Source organism: Polypterus senegalus, chromosome 3 (assembly GCF_016835505.1).
Source record: "Polypterus senegalus isolate Bchr_013 chromosome 3, ASM1683550v1, whole genome shotgun sequence".
In the NCBI taxonomy this organism is placed as follows: Eukaryota; Metazoa; Chordata; class Cladistia; order Polypteriformes; family Polypteridae; genus Polypterus; species Polypterus senegalus.
Genome location: NC_053156.1, coordinates 73,580,706 through 73,596,631, shown reverse-complemented (window position 1 = coordinate 73,596,631; position 15,926 = coordinate 73,580,706). Strand labels below are relative to the sequence as shown.

The 15,926-nt window shown below is 35.8% G+C and overlaps 1 protein-coding gene across 1 annotated transcript; it reads right to left on the bottom strand.

Moving 5' to 3' along the window:
• Positions 1-6,353: 6,353 nt before the first annotated feature.
• On the bottom strand, positions 6,354-7,394 carry LOC120526511 (trace amine-associated receptor 1-like). The gene has a single exon (XM_039749676.1). The coding sequence runs from the start codon at positions 7,392-7,394 to the stop codon at positions 6,354-6,356; it is 1,041 nt and encodes a 346-aa protein (XP_039605610.1).
• Between the last annotated feature and the right edge of the window lie 8,532 nt (positions 7,395-15,926).

Genomic DNA, 15,926 nt, shown 5'->3' with positions numbered 1-15,926 from the left:
AGCCCCTAAAATATAATACAGTGTTGGTTATTATAATTTCCAACCAAATTTGTAACAAATAAATTATTTTTAACAATGTAAACGTTCTTGCAAACAATTTTTCATACTTTTTAAAAATTCATTCTTGTTTCATATATTTCATATATTTCAGTGGTTCATATTTTGTTCAAACCAATTTCATAATAAATGAGTTTTGCTTTTTACTAGAATTACTAGAACTGGTATTTGATCAGCTGACCTTTTCTGCTGTTCTTTTGCAATCCTAATGAAACTTCTCTGTAGAATCTACTGTGCTAATTGCATCCAACTTATTTGGCAGTTAAGAAAGTGTGGGTACAAAGGACAATGCAAAATGAGAAGTGTTTCCTTAATGTGATTTATATTTTGTGCTGTTATTACCAAGCAACAAGTAACATCAGCAAGCAGTTTTTAGTTAGGGGAAAAATGTGTACTATCTTTCCTATAAGCTAAGGGACTGACACTAATCTGATTAGAGACTGAAAAAAAAATAAAATGTATGCACTGAAATGTGTGACTAGATCTCTTTTACAAATTAATTATTAATTTATACTTGTTTGGGCACTAAAGGTAAAGAATATTTTGGAGCTGATCTAGCCTTGAACTGTACTGAAAGATGATTGTAAAGTGTTGCTTTTTAAAGTAGATCCCTTGATTTTCCTTTATATTAGCAGAACTTCTTACATTACTTCCTTCGGTTTCATCAACTTCTTTTTGACTACTAAACAGTCTGGTAATCCATAGACAAAGAGGACACATGGAATCATTAGCCTATAGCTACCCAATTGAGAGCAGGTGTACTTTTTATCAATGACACCTTATAAATATAAAAATGCATACATGTTAAGGCATAAACAGTCACACTTTTCATTAGATATTATATAATCTGTTATTTATTATGAAGGGCATCCATTTTCTCTAACACAACTGCTGAGAGCAATCATTAGGCACAAGGTAGAAACAACAACTGGACAGGGCACTAGCCCGTAACGGTAAACACACATGCATAATACCTTATGGCCAATTTAACACCTATTCACCCAAAGTAAATAGTTTAAGGTTATTAAAGTAAAGAAGAAAAAAAATCTTTCTAAGATTTCAGTCTACTTATAAATGATATGACATCTTAAAACAAGAACATGCAAAAAAATAAAACAATGCTAAAACTTACTTTAGCTGAAGCCCTTCTTTCTTCTCATTTGAGCAAATCATGCAGTGGTTCGTTGCTTTATATAGCTTACAATGCTGTGACTCATTGCATATAATAATTAGATGGCGCAATCATAACACATTGAGATATCATCATACAGCATAACACTGAAAAAAAGTTCCCAACATTGATGATCATTTCTCTCTGGTAAAAAGTTACAAATGATTTTAAAATGTTTTATAGGATAAAGTACAGATAATAAAATGATCAAAAGAGTATTGTACGTTGTTCACTATGCTACATTTAAACAGATTTACTCTATGGTGTGTACTGTATTTAAAATAAAATAATTACTACTAGTAGAACGCACAGACCTTCAGTTCTCCACTAAAAGGGGATTGATTGATCCACCAATATCATGATCAACTTGATCATAAATTCTTAACATAAAAGCATTTGTACGTAGCACACTCTTTTTCTGGTTGATAATGCAATTGTGGCATGCAAAGAAGTGATGTACCAGTAGGTTTGCTTCCTGCTTTATTTTATTGAGGTAAAAAGACTTGGTTATTTATTTATTTATATCCCAGCAGAACTGGGAGTAAGGCAAGAATAAACTATACTAATTTACAAGCCTCAACCACACAGTCAAGCAAACAAGTGCTGTGTGCAATCTATTACCAGATATCTGTAAATAAACAGTCAGTTTAGTTATTTGCTATAGATATGATGAAACAGTATAAAATGATAACGAAGTGGCCAGTGTACATACTGTGAATCATTGATGTCTCAGTTCATAGATATAAAGAGTAAAAGAATATCATTTACTTCGCAGCACGACTGAATGTATTTATCAAGCACAAGAAATTATCACAGGCTTTATACTTGTATACAGATTCATGATGACGTTTGACTCTTTTTCTGTGCAGCTTGCTGATGTCTGAGTGTTTTGCCAAAGGAGAACACCAGACGATTGCTTGTGCAGGTTAAGGTTTTTAAGAAACCAGGTTTCTGCCTCTACTGGATTACTCATCTTATTCTGGTTTTGCTTACGCATGTAAACGAACCAACTGTTGATTTTACTTTGTTCCAGCTGAATCCTGATAGCTTCTTTCTTATTAAACTCCATTTCCTGTAGTCTTTTAACACAATAATGAAAAGCAATGTATCCTTTACTCTTAATTAATGTCATTCTATTCAAGTAAGTGTTTTTTGCATTATATGTGAATACGCCTAAACATATTGAAACAGCGTTGAACAAGATTGAGCTGGCAATACATCATCAATAGACGGAGCACCCATATAAACAGCAGCTCTGCACAGTTTTATGTCCTTTTCAAACTAGTGCGGCAAAAGGCGAGCAGTCAAAGAGCCACATAAAGAACAGATAATTCATTCATTGCAGTGCTTGGCGCTGATGTTACATTTGTGTCAGAAGCAGGACAGGAATAAAAACTATAGTCTGACTTAGCAATTGCTTTGCAGACCTTAAAACAAACCTTCTTGGCTCTTTGGAGGAGGTGTAGGAGAGTCTCAAGGCTCAGATGTGTAATCTGCAGTGCCATTTGCAGCAGCAGTACAAGGATAGAGACATTTGAGAGATTAACATCTCTGCAGCTCCACCACTGCTTCTCCAACTGCAAAAGTCCATTAGCCTAGGAGTGCAGACACTGGCGGAGCTTCAGGCTCATGGAGCTGGGAGAAAGTGTGGCAGATCGAGTTGCTGCTGACCCCAAGTGAGCTGTGAGAAGCAGGGCTAATGGTAAAAATTCGCATCTGAAGGACAAGGCAGATGACAGAGGCGTTGTGAAGTAGCGGCTAAGGGAAAGTCTCAAAGCTGACATCCAGACATGGAACATGGTTTGCAGCACTACTTCAGTAAAGGAAAAGAGCGAAGAGGCCGGTACATTTGCATTTCCACACCAGGAGGTTTGCCTGCTTGCCTCTAGCTGACCAGTGTTGAACACCCCTGCTGCACCAAATGACAGCACAGCACTTAACATCCCAGTTTTGCCATCTGCCAGTGCAGCAAGCAGTATTCCTACTGTGCCATCTGTCAACACAGTCCTCCCAAACCCTGCTGATACAATACAATACGGTTTATTTTTATATAGCCCAAAATCACACAAGAAGTGCTACAATGGACTTTAACAGGCCCTGCCTCTTGACAGCCCCCCAGCTTTGACTCTCTAAGACTAAGAAGACAAGGAAAAACCCAAAAAAAACCCTTGTAGGGAAAAAAAATGGAAGAAACCTTGGGAAAGGCAGCTCAAAGAGAGACCCCTTTCCAGGTAGGTTCAAAAAAGAATACAAATACAATATCATACACAGAACATAACACAAAAGAGATGCAATATGCACAGTTAATCAGCACCTTTGATGTGACCTCGATACTGGCTGCATGACTGATACAGGAGAGAAGACCACCCTGTCATTTCGACAAGTTTTCACCGATTGCAAGGAGTTGGAAATGGCCACTGGGTGTAGTGACTTTGAAGGGAGGGCTATGCAATGGCACTGAACAAGTTTCATTAACCAGGGATAAGTCACTAAAAGACTGAGCTGGCACTGTATCATCATTGCCTATAAAAATGGCAACTCTGCACTGTCGCATGTGTTTTTCCAACTAGGCAAAAGGCGAGCTGTCCTTTTAAGGATAGCCAGCCACTTCAAAGAGCCACATAAAGTACACAGAATCCATCCGTTGTGCCATTCGGCATTGATGCTACAATATGAAAAAAACATTTATTATAGTATTTTATATAATTTATATATAATTATATAAATTATAGAATTATGTATATTATAGAATTTTATGAAGTAGTGAGTGACAGAGCAGATACACAGCTATTTTATTCTTTCGACTGCTTTCATATTGACACACTTAGTCAGTATTTGCGGATTTTATGCCAAGGTTTGTCACCCTATTGGATCAGACTTAGGATACAGATTGTCAAGTACTTAGTGCAGCTTTAATTATTCTAGTGTTTCCTTTTGGAGTAGCTGGCTGTTTTAGCTAGCCAAATTTATGATTAATCTAGAGTTCTAAGGGTGCATGTCACACTCTGTTGTGATTAGGAAACATTCTGCTTTGCCTGTAATAATGTGGAAACTGGACTTAAACTTATTTTTTAAAGGTGCATGTCATAAATTTGTAGAAATCGAGGACAGTGCAAGAGTGGAAAACTGCAAGAGAGCAAGCATAGCATCACACTAAAAAATTGTAGAATTTACGAACTGAGGTGGCTGATTAGTAATCTGAACCTTGCCAGTCTTGATTGCTCTGTATCAGACAGGAAAAAGCCATGAACACATCAGATTCGTCAGCTGAGATGGTGAATCCCATTTTTAATGCAAAAACTTGTTGAATAAAGTAGCAATGTTGTTCAGTAATGAAAAACGTTTTTCATTATATTCTTTTATTTGCAACAAAACATTATTACAGAACACAGCTAAAGCAGACAAATATGAATAACGCAGAAAGATCAATAATATTGTAACAGCGCTGATACTTGCTTCTGTGCATGTTCTTTACCTTCTGTGTGGATTTTCCTTTGGGTAGTCTGTTTCTTCTTTCATATCACAAAAGCATTTGTGTTAATCCAATTGGCAACTTGAAACTGGCCCTTTATGAATGAATGCATACCTGTGTCTGATGAAAGACAGGTTGGTTCCTACCCTCTGGGCTAAAGAAGGCTGGTGTTAGGACGGGCAACCTGCCATACAAACTGTTACTCATCCCAGGAAAATACCTCAACTCAGAAAATTGCCATTAAAGTGGAATAGGAAAAGAAATAGAGAGAGAGACTGGGCTGTTTATCACCTAATTACAGCACCAATGTTATCTTCATGCTAACTTGTAAACTGTTTCCTGAAACCAAATGTCCTGGCAGTGAGATATTTCAGAGAATGGTTTAGTGGTAAGGACTGTAAATATCTGCAACCATGACGAGCTAGCTGTGTAAAAGCAGGACTTGGTTTATCTTATCCCAGTATTAAACTTAAGTGCCTTGAGCATGGGAAAGGCGCTATATAAATAAAATGTATTATTATTAAAATTAAACTTAAAAAGAAGTTTCAATGAGAAATTATACTTTCTGGTCTAATATGTTCTGAAAATATGAGAAATAACAAAAGTGCCATTATTATATACTACAAAAAGCATTTACTGTAATATCAGATACTATAATAAACTTTTATAGGTATCATTCTAATGAAAGATTTTTTCATTAGATAGAAAATGTTTTAATTTTATAAGGAACATATTAAAGTTTTATGCAGTGTGTGGTACATATTTTAGCATTATAAAGTTTTATGCAGTGTGTGGTACATATTTGATTTTATAGGTTTCCATTTCTTAAAATAATATGCATGACATTTGAGAAATTGTTCTTTTTTTAAATTTTCAGGGTAAACCACATAAAAATTTTAAACAAAAAATGAAGTCATTTGCCATTACTCTAAAATTAGGTTACTTGGGTCAGTTACATTTGCAGTTTGGATTAAATATCAAAGACAGGTGGGGTTTAGATGGACTACCATTCTTTAATATGACATGCACAATAAAAATATCATTGCCTGGTTCACATGTGTCATACTCATTAGTAAGCAAATAAAAAAGAATTCCTAATGAACTGTCGTGAGTTAAACTACATATATATGTGTTAATGATGAGATGAAACTATTACAATGTTTTGTCAATTAAAACCTACATTTTTCTTAATTTTTTCATATCATGTACAATAAAATACTCTTGGCTGTCTTTAAGTAATGCCTAAAGCCTAAAAGAGTACTGTTAAACTATCACAGCATGAAAAAAAACATTAAGTAATCATACTTAAGCAAACATTGGTGTTACATGAAACTGACAAAAAATATTTTTTTATACAGGTAATGTAATTTAGTGACTTGGACAAGGGTTCAATTTTTGTCCCTCTAAGCAAGCTGCTTAACCAGTCTGTGCTTCAGTTGTAAGAAATATGCATGGCACTATCTGTCATGTGGTTTTATGCTTGTCAAGCACAGTGGAGTGGTCTTCACTAAAGAAAGGTACTATATCAAATAAAGGCTGGAACATTTTTTGACAGTACTATGCAATATGTTTAGTTAGTGATGAATTGAGTTTTTCATATTGTATTTTATATTTCAAACTGCCCAAATATCAATGAAGAGAAAAGGCCCTTTCTCAGGCTGTAAATAGTTTTATCATGGAAGAATCATTTTGAAAAATCTGGCCAAGTGCAATCATTTTAAGAGCCTTTCTGAACCAACTATAGAAAAAGCCATAGACAAGTGGATTAAAGCTAGAGTTTAAGTAACCACACCATAAAAGAATGTTTATCAATAAAGGTGGAGTTGTATAATGTATTAAGGGATCAACAATGTTACACAAAAAAAATGGAGACCAACAGATTAGAAACACACCCAGAACTATTGCTAGTGTCCTGGCAGCTTTTGTTTCTCTTCTGCTTGATTCAGCATTTCTACTTTCGTCAATTCTTTTACTTTGATGTATCGTGACAGTAATAGACTTGGCCTGTCTTCTTGCCACTTTGAAAATTTTTATGTAGATACATACCATAATAAAACCTGGGATGTAGAAGGACAGTAAAGAAGAAAGCAGACCAGATGTTTCATTTTGCATTAGAACACAGCTACCTTTGCAGTAAACATTATGCTTGTAAAAGTCTTCTATACCCTTTAAATTTAGTTCTAGCAGCACAATTCCAAATCCAAGCACAGCAGAGATTATCCAGCTGACACAAATTATATTAACAGTAACAGAAGTTGTGACCTTGATTTTGTATTTCAGAGGATGACACACGGCATAATAACGATCAATAGATATGATGGAGAGATGAATTATGGAGGCGGTGCAAAGCATGATAGCAGAACTATAGTGGATCTTGCAGAAGAACTCTCCAAAATACCAACACGTTTCAACAGTTAGAACCATAAAAGGTGGCATAATAAATCCTCCTAGAAGAAAATCAACAACTGCCAAAGACAGAATTAGGTAGTTAGTTGGTGTGTGCAGTTCTTTAAAATGAGATATAGAAATAATGACTAAAAGATTGCCACAAATCGTAACAATGATTGCTGTACAAAGTGTTGTATAGATAAGAATCTGGGTATGGACTGGATGGGCAAACTTGCGACAAGAGTTATTTACAGATACATAACAGAACTGCATTATTTCAGGATTCTCAGTGTTGTTAAAATTCATCTTGGTGAAAGGTGGTTAGAAATTCATTACCTAAAGAAAGAGAAAAGATTTAGCATTTATTTTGATTTTTTGACAGCAAAATGTAAAACCAGCCATCAAGAATTGGACTGATTTTCTATATAAACAATACTTATCATTATGTGTTTTTATTAAAGGTTTTCTATAATAAAGTAGCAAATTACTGTGCCACATTAATTATTTATTAATTGGTTTGGCACATCTAAAGTGTTATAAAAGGGTAAAGAATGAAGATTCTGTTGAACTTTATGGCTGCAGTACTTCAAAACATACAAATGCTGTTTATTTAGCCTTAAATTTTTTGATCATTTGTTGATGTGCTCATTTATATAACAGACATTTTTTGGTATTTGTTTTTAAGAATGCTTAAACTACTGAAGTCAAAATCAGAACTTCACTGTGTGATCCTAAGCAGGTTGCTTAATTTATTCTGTAAATTGTAAAAAAAATATTTAAATAGTCTAGATTAGTGTGTTCTTAAATATCCTGCTCAAAAGGTAGTATCATTTTCTAAAAAGAAATAAAACAGAAAATAACATATTTATGCTATTTTATTTGTTCAATTTTACTTTTCTTGCAAATTGATCATTTATAGTTTGGAAGAATATTAAAAATCTTAAAAAGCTTTGGTACCGTAGATATATTTATATTTCTTTAATAATACTCATTTATTTATCTTTTGTATGCAATTTATTCAGTATTATTGTTATTTAAATTTTTTTATTTTTGAATGTAACTACTTTTTTGACATATTGTGGCTACATCCTTTATATGAAAGTGTGCTATAAAAGTAAATGTTGTTGTTGGAATTTTTAAATAAAATATGGTGTTTTTTTCCTCACTGAGTTAACAAAGGTGGGGACGAGTAATTATTTCAGTATAAGATATCATAATAGATTTTACATGATAGAGTGTGGTCCCATCTAGTGTTATTCTAAATAATGTTACTAGATGAACTGGAGCAATTCTAAATTCAAAACTATCTTACAGATAGGTCAACTGACATTTTCAAGAGGGTAAATAATTTAACAAAGCTTTCATTTCCATGTTTTAGTCTTGTTTAAGTATTCTACAGCATCACTGATATGTGCAAAGTGATCATTTGATTATGTGTACTTCATTTCACCTCATGGCTATGTATTATGCAATAAAAAAATTAATTACATATCCTAATAAAAACATATTGTAAGTAGTTTTAAAAATATGACAATAATAGCAATATTGAATTTGTAAATGTGTTACCTTTTATTTTTCAATGGGAAATTAAGCATTAAAAGTGGGAAGAGTTTTCAACTAATGTCTATTTACAGTGCAAAAGTGACATACTTTTCACAGCTCTTCAGATTAATTTGTGAACTGCTGTTGTAGCATTCTTTAAAGCTAAATATTAAAGTCTAAAATGTTAATTTGTTTTGGGTCTGAAGGATCTCATGTTGTGTTACAAAAACCTAGAATAAGATTATCTGCAAGTTAACTAATATTTGCTTAATAAAATAATGTGGCACAGCATATCATCTCTTAAGCTTATGAAAAAATATATACCTAGACTTACCTGAACTGGGACTGTGCAAGTCTTGTGAAGAAATACACAGTTATTTGTTTGACTTTCCATTTTTATATGTACAATACACTGCACTCTAGGAAACAAAAAAATGTGATTACTATATGTAGGACTCAGAATTACAAAGGAAAAAAGAGGTGTAATCAGCCTAATTTACCTCCAGGGATGCTAGGGTTCCCCAAGGTGTATTATACTAATAATATGGTAAGTATAGAAAGGCAGGACTGATACATAGTAAAGTGAAAATATCATACAGAATATCGTATACAGCATTCTCTATGATGCTACCTTGTGTTTCAAGCAGAACAAAATGGAACCTGTAAAATGCTAGTTTTACTTTGATATGCTGGAATAAATCTTAACAAGTCAGATATTCCCATTAACCTTTGACTCAAATATACTGTTAAAGATTCAGTACAATACAATTCAATACAATATGTTGTCGATATTTTTTTGGTCTTTAATTAACAATTTCCAGTAAAGTCTTTAATTCACTGTGGTTTAAAATGTTATAGGTATAAAAGGGAATACTTGCTTTTAGAAATAAAAATCACATGATCATGTTTCTTTAATGGATATAATATGATTTTGACATTGACATGGTATACTCCTGATTACAATTTATTGTGTTGCTTACAGTTCCTCACTCTTGGACTGCTTAAAGAGTTAACTTGTGTCTAGTTCTCCATCTCCAATGTATCCAGTGTCTGTTCCAGCAGCATCATGAACAAGAATAAATTTTTTATCAGGGATCCAATGGATCATAGTAGAGATTCAGTAAAGATTCTAATTTGGGCAAGGACAAGGCCTTTCGTACACTGTCCATAAGATGGTTGTTCGGGAAGCAGGATACAAACATTTTGTACATAGAAGTCAAAAGATTGTAGGAAAGCAGAATGGATCAGGATTATCAGGCTAAAAAAGTGGCGGTCAACTGCAAATGACTCTCTGATCTTGGCAATTCTCCTGCCAATCTGCTTTGCAGACAAGAGCAGGAGCAAAACAAATCACAACCTGGCTTACAACATAGTATTGCTGGAGAATGAAGATCAAGGGAGATGAATTTGATCTGTGGATTGCTCCAGAGTTTTGCAGCATCCATTTTTAAGTAGACATTTGCTATTTAAGAATATTTACCAGTTCTGTCATGCTGTGCAGGTTCAGATTATAGCATCCTCAAACTAATGCCATCAGGCCAATTGTGTTTCCTGTCCAGAGATATATCACTTCTTTTCTAACTTGAAAATGTCAGCAATGGTGAAGGGAATGCTGGTGCACAACTGTTGCTGCCGCTTCTCCCTGTTAACAACATTTTTCACCTTGCAATTTTTGGACTTCTTTCACTTTCTCTCACTGTATGTATATAGTAGTTCATCGATGAAATTAATTACTTTTTATATTGAATTTGGATTTATTTTTATGGATGTTGTCTTGACTGAATTTGCAACCTCAGGGACAACTGATTTAAATCTCTTTGTGGTTCACATGAGGAAACTTTCTTTTGATTGCCTACTCCTATCTGATGTCTGATTTGTGAACAATTTTCTTTGCACCATGGAGGTCTAGGTAATGAGCATGTTGTTTCTCCTTAATTAAAATGGACATATTGGATTGTTGTCAATGCCTCCTATACTGTGCCTTCTAAAATGGATTCAATGGATTGCTGTTGATGCCTTCTATCGCGGCATTAAGGTGATCATACCTGTAATACCCATGTTTATTTTAATATGGCTATATGTTGAAACCTCAGAATCCTGGTAATTATCTTCATGTACATCTTATAATATCTCCTACGTTTTAATTAATTAATACTCCAGCGACATCAGTATATGCTTCACTGGATTTTTTTAATGTGTTACAGTTCATTTGTGAATCTGAACTTCTCTGCTGTGCTGTGCTGCTTAAGTGTGCTCTACTACTGTCAGATAAGTATTAGCTTTCTACTATGCTGAAATACTCTTATGATAAACTCAGGCACATTAATTAGTTTGTCCAGAGCAAATAGTCAGGCTGAAGTATCCTAAAAGACCCTGGAATTGTGCGGCACCTAAAATACTTACTTTGCTGATCAGGATGCCACCACTGCTAGGCTGCAAAAGGGAAAATTCATCAGAATCATTTGTTCAAGAATATGCTGCCCTACATGGCTTTGGAAATAAGAGTATCAATGTGCCAATTTTGTAATATACTAAAATAAACGTTTTTCATGTTTTAGTAATAAATAACAAAATGCATAATATGTGAAGGCTGATGGCCAAATGTCAAATAAATACTTTCACAAAAGGTGTAAGTATGATATGACAGCTTCCATGGTGCTGTGGTTAGAATTGCCAACTTATAATCTGGAAGTCATGAGCTCGAAAACAGTTCCCCGGTAAATTTAGTGAGCTGCTCTTTTTGTTTATATTATACAATAAAAACATACATTTGATTTGTGTCTGTAACAGCCAGTGTAAATTTATAGTACTTGTAAAAATTAGTGTTTTTTTTCACTTTTACTCTCTCAGTCACGATAACGATAAAACACCCCCCGCCCCAGATCTAACGTGGTTACTTTTTATCTCAAACTGGGAATAACTGTAGATGCGAGTGGTGTTTTGAGACAATGGAACTGGAAATTCTCTGATCTGGAGGGATAAAAGCTGACACACAAATGCTGGTAAATCTGCCTTCTTCGTATCTCAATGTCACTTTAATTTTTTTTTATTCAGTTTTATTGAGTGTTCCTGCTTACACTGAATTAGTATGCACCTTATGGTCCATGATGTCAAAGCCACACTGACAAAAAAACAGAGACATAGGTAAATATGATATTTGGAATAACTCATTTTATGACCTTTATAGTAGATTTCAGAAAACATTGTGGCACTGATGCAACATTAGTCATATTATTCATATTCATTCGCATAACATCTTGTGCTTGTAATCAGTGAATGCGTTTTTTTTTTTTTTCAATCTTGCCAGTGTCCACTTTTGGGTGCATGGGGTTGTTTCTTTTGAACTCCAGGACATGCAAAGGAAAGAATAGTACAGAGAGGTCAGTTCCACGCAATAGGCAATCATCATATTCAAATGTTAACAGTTCACACCCAACAAAGGGCCATCCTTTCTATGTTTACGATATGTGTACCTTTTGCAATGTACGCACTTCCCTCTGTGCTGTGGTTACTATTACACTGAAGTGACTGGGGAAGCAGCAGTCTTGGAACAGAAGCTTGTCGATGTTGCATCCTCTTTTGCTTTATCCATCACCTTTTCTTGCGATGTTACTCTGCAAGGTGTGCAAATAACACTCTTCTTTTCTCAGTGGCCCTGTGCATGCCTTGTACAGTACATGTGTGTTGATCGCCGTCAAGTCAAGCGTGTTATAGTGCAAGCAACCGGCCACCTGCGTGCTCCTGCCGCACTTAATAAGCTCACGACTTCTGGTGCATGATGTCAACGCACCACCAGGCAAAAAAGAAACAATATATGTGACATTTTGAAGAAATAATTTTATGGCCTAAATAGTACCAATCAGAAAACATTGTCACACTAATGCAATACTATTTGAAAATGAACAGCGTCAGATCAGCTGTAAATGTAGGTATTTCTAGATGTTAGCTTTTTTTTCAGTTTTATTCTCTCAGTCACGTTCACGCTCTCCCCCCGATCTACTTTAACTAACAGTGCCAGTATAAATTCATTATTTGATATTTGGACTACAGTCTTCACACATTATACATTTCATTTCTACATTTTATCACTAAATCATGAAAAATGTTTCTGTTTTAGTTATGTGTTCAACAATTCCTGCCTCACAATTCCTGTCATCCTACATTTAGATAGATAATTGTAGACACAGAACACACATGAAATGTATGTATTCCAAATGATGATATATTATTAACCCTCTACAATTCCAGGCATCTCACACACACCCAGATAAACAGACTTGAGCTCTGAGAATCTTCTGTGTGACTTGAGCTGCGTCAGTGGGGGAATGGTAAAGCAGGTTGCTTGCTGTTTTACACATTTGGAAATCAAAAGAGCTGATGACGAGGAGTGAAGGAATTTAAGGAGCCCCATGATTACGAGTTTTTTCGTAGGCTTCAGGGATTCTAGTGTTAAGTGTTCTGCTCCATGGTACAACACAGAACTACAGTCTATGAAAGCAGCAGGCCGACACCTTGAGAAAGTGTCACATAAGACTGGTATCAATGTGCAGGCCCAAGCTTTCTTTGACCATCAAAGAGTTTAAACAAATACACTAACTGCAGCCAAGAATACACATTACGGCAGAAAAATAGAAAGTGACAATGATAATTAAGGGTTTGTTCTCTGTAGTTAATAAACTACTTCAGCCAGCCTCTGGACCAATTAGATCCTCTCCTGGGGCCTCATGTATAAATGGTGAGTATGCACAAAAATGTTGCGCAAGCCTGTTTCCACGCTCAAATTGCAATGTATAAAACATAAACTTGGCGTAAAGCCACGCACATTTTCATGGGAGCTCCAACCCTGTCATATGCAAGTTCTCCACATGGTTTTGCAAACTGGCGGCACCCAGTGTCAAAGCAGTGCTTTTGTTCTGGTGTGGTTTACCTTTCTTTTAGATCCACATCCCTGACGTGGCTTTATCAAATACACTGAAATTAACCGCATATTGTTTATTAGTTTAATGCATCTGATTGTAATTAACCTGTAACAATATAATGGTCCACAGAATGGCCAAAGTATTCCAAATACCATAGCTGCTTTAGTGTTTTTACTCTCACTGCACCTTCTTCTTCTTTCAGCTGCTCCTGTTAGGGGTTGCCAAAGTGGATCATCTTTTTCCATATTACTCTCACTGCACCACTCGGAGCAGCTAATTGGAAAGAAAATCATCGGTATACAGAATCAAGCACACGCTGCCTCAGCCATTCCCTATTTGAAGTGCTCTCATTCGACAAATGCTTCAGAGCCTTTCCTGTACGGACCTTGCGGTTCAGAAACAGTTTCATCCCAAGAACTATAAATACACTCAATCAGTCCAGCAAGTGCTCCTTATAGAACTGTTTGGACTTACAAGTACAATCACCTCACTGTAAACTTGCGATACAGTTATAATACTGCACAACCTGAGCCACTTTATAAAGTGCATATTTACATATGATGATATCATTTTTAAGATGAAATGCAGCAAAATATGTTTAGTACATTATACAGATAAAATATTAATGCCATTTAAATAATCTATATTGTCATTAATTAAACATGTGAGGACACGGTGGTGCAGCGCCAACGACGATCTGGCTCCCCGATTATTCCTGCCTCGTGCTGTATTCTTGCTGGGACTGGCGCGATACTGCGGAAAAACACATGGATAGAATAATTAAACATTTTTTTTTTGGTCTCGTCCGATGCGAGAGATGGACGTCTGAAGTGGAGCTCCGCTAGCAGCGTGTTATTTTTCATATTATTTGCTTATTATCCTGCGATATCCTGTATCTATTCAACCCAAGGAGACTGCTACAGTATATGTAAACATATAAAAACATGGCCAACAAGAAAGGGGGTCCGAAAGAATCGAAAACTAAAGCTGCACCCAAGCTTAGATCAGCAAGCCCTAGTTCAAGATACTGCCTCTCAGAGACAGACCTGGATCAGATGGGCGAAAGTACAGATTCCTTGGGACCACGGTCCGCTACATCGTCGCCAGCTGACAGCGAAAAGGGGAGCGAATGTACGATCGTGAGTGCAGATCTCGATAGCTCGCCGATCGGAGAAGAACACCTGAAACTGGAAAAGGCCTTGCAGTCCGTGGCTTCAATTACTCCACGTGAGCTGGGAATAGCGGGGACGCCGGCTACAGTAGAGCCTGCCGCTTCACCTACAGTACAAGAAAGCAGAATTGAAATGTCTAAACTGCAGGTGATGTTTGCTGAGCTCATGCAAGATATAAAAAAAGCGAGAAGGCAAATGAGAAAGCAAGGGCAAAGGTACATGAGAAACTGAGACAGGAATTGAAACAGGAGTTGCAACAAGCAAACGAAACGCTGTGGCTGATGCTGCAACAGGCAAATGAAAAGCTGCTGGGTAAAATTGAAGAACACATTCAGGAAAACTCGGCTAAACTGAGCATGCTTACTGATCAATTGGAGGATCTCAAGGAGACATTCAGAACTCGGATTGAAATAACCGAAAATTTAGCTGCCAATGCCAAAGAAAAAGCAGTAAATGTCAGCTCCGAATGCAAAAAACTCTGAGACAGACTGGCTGCTTTGGAAGATGGCAGCAGAAGGTATAATGTCAGAATTGAAGGACTGCCTGAGAATCGAGAAAGTCCAACCCCTGTGAAATTCGCAGCTGAACTTTTTTCTAAAATAATCGGGGAGGACTTTAAAGCAGATTCTGAGATAGCAGTGGCTTACCGCGTACGCGGATCAAACACCGTTAGACCTAGATCTTTTATTATTCACTTTAAAAGATTGTCGTTTGAGCTAGAGGTGATGGAACTCCTCAGAAACAAGCAAGAGATTATATATGACAACAACCGCATCCGTATCTTTCCTGACTTCTCTCCAGCAACAGCTACTAAACGCGCAGCCTTCTACAACATTAAACAGCAGTTATGGCAAGCCAACATCAAATACAGCCTCTTGTATCCGGCCAAACTGAAAGTGGAATTGCAGGGTCAATTCTATGTCTTCGCTAGCAAGGAAGAAGCAGAAAAGGAATTAAGAAAGATGATCCCGGGACTATTCTGATACATAATAGTGAGTCATGGCCGTTAATGATATAGCAAGGACTAATAATCTACAGTCTGATGTATTTGTTTAAAATACAGGTGTTTATCATCATACATTCTCACTATTACTTAGTATTACTAGGGCGCTATCTGTTTATGTTTTATTGTGCTTAATTACTTTTTCTTTTTTCTCTTTTTTTTATTTTCTTTGTTTTTTTTTAGCTAATTATTTTATCTATAC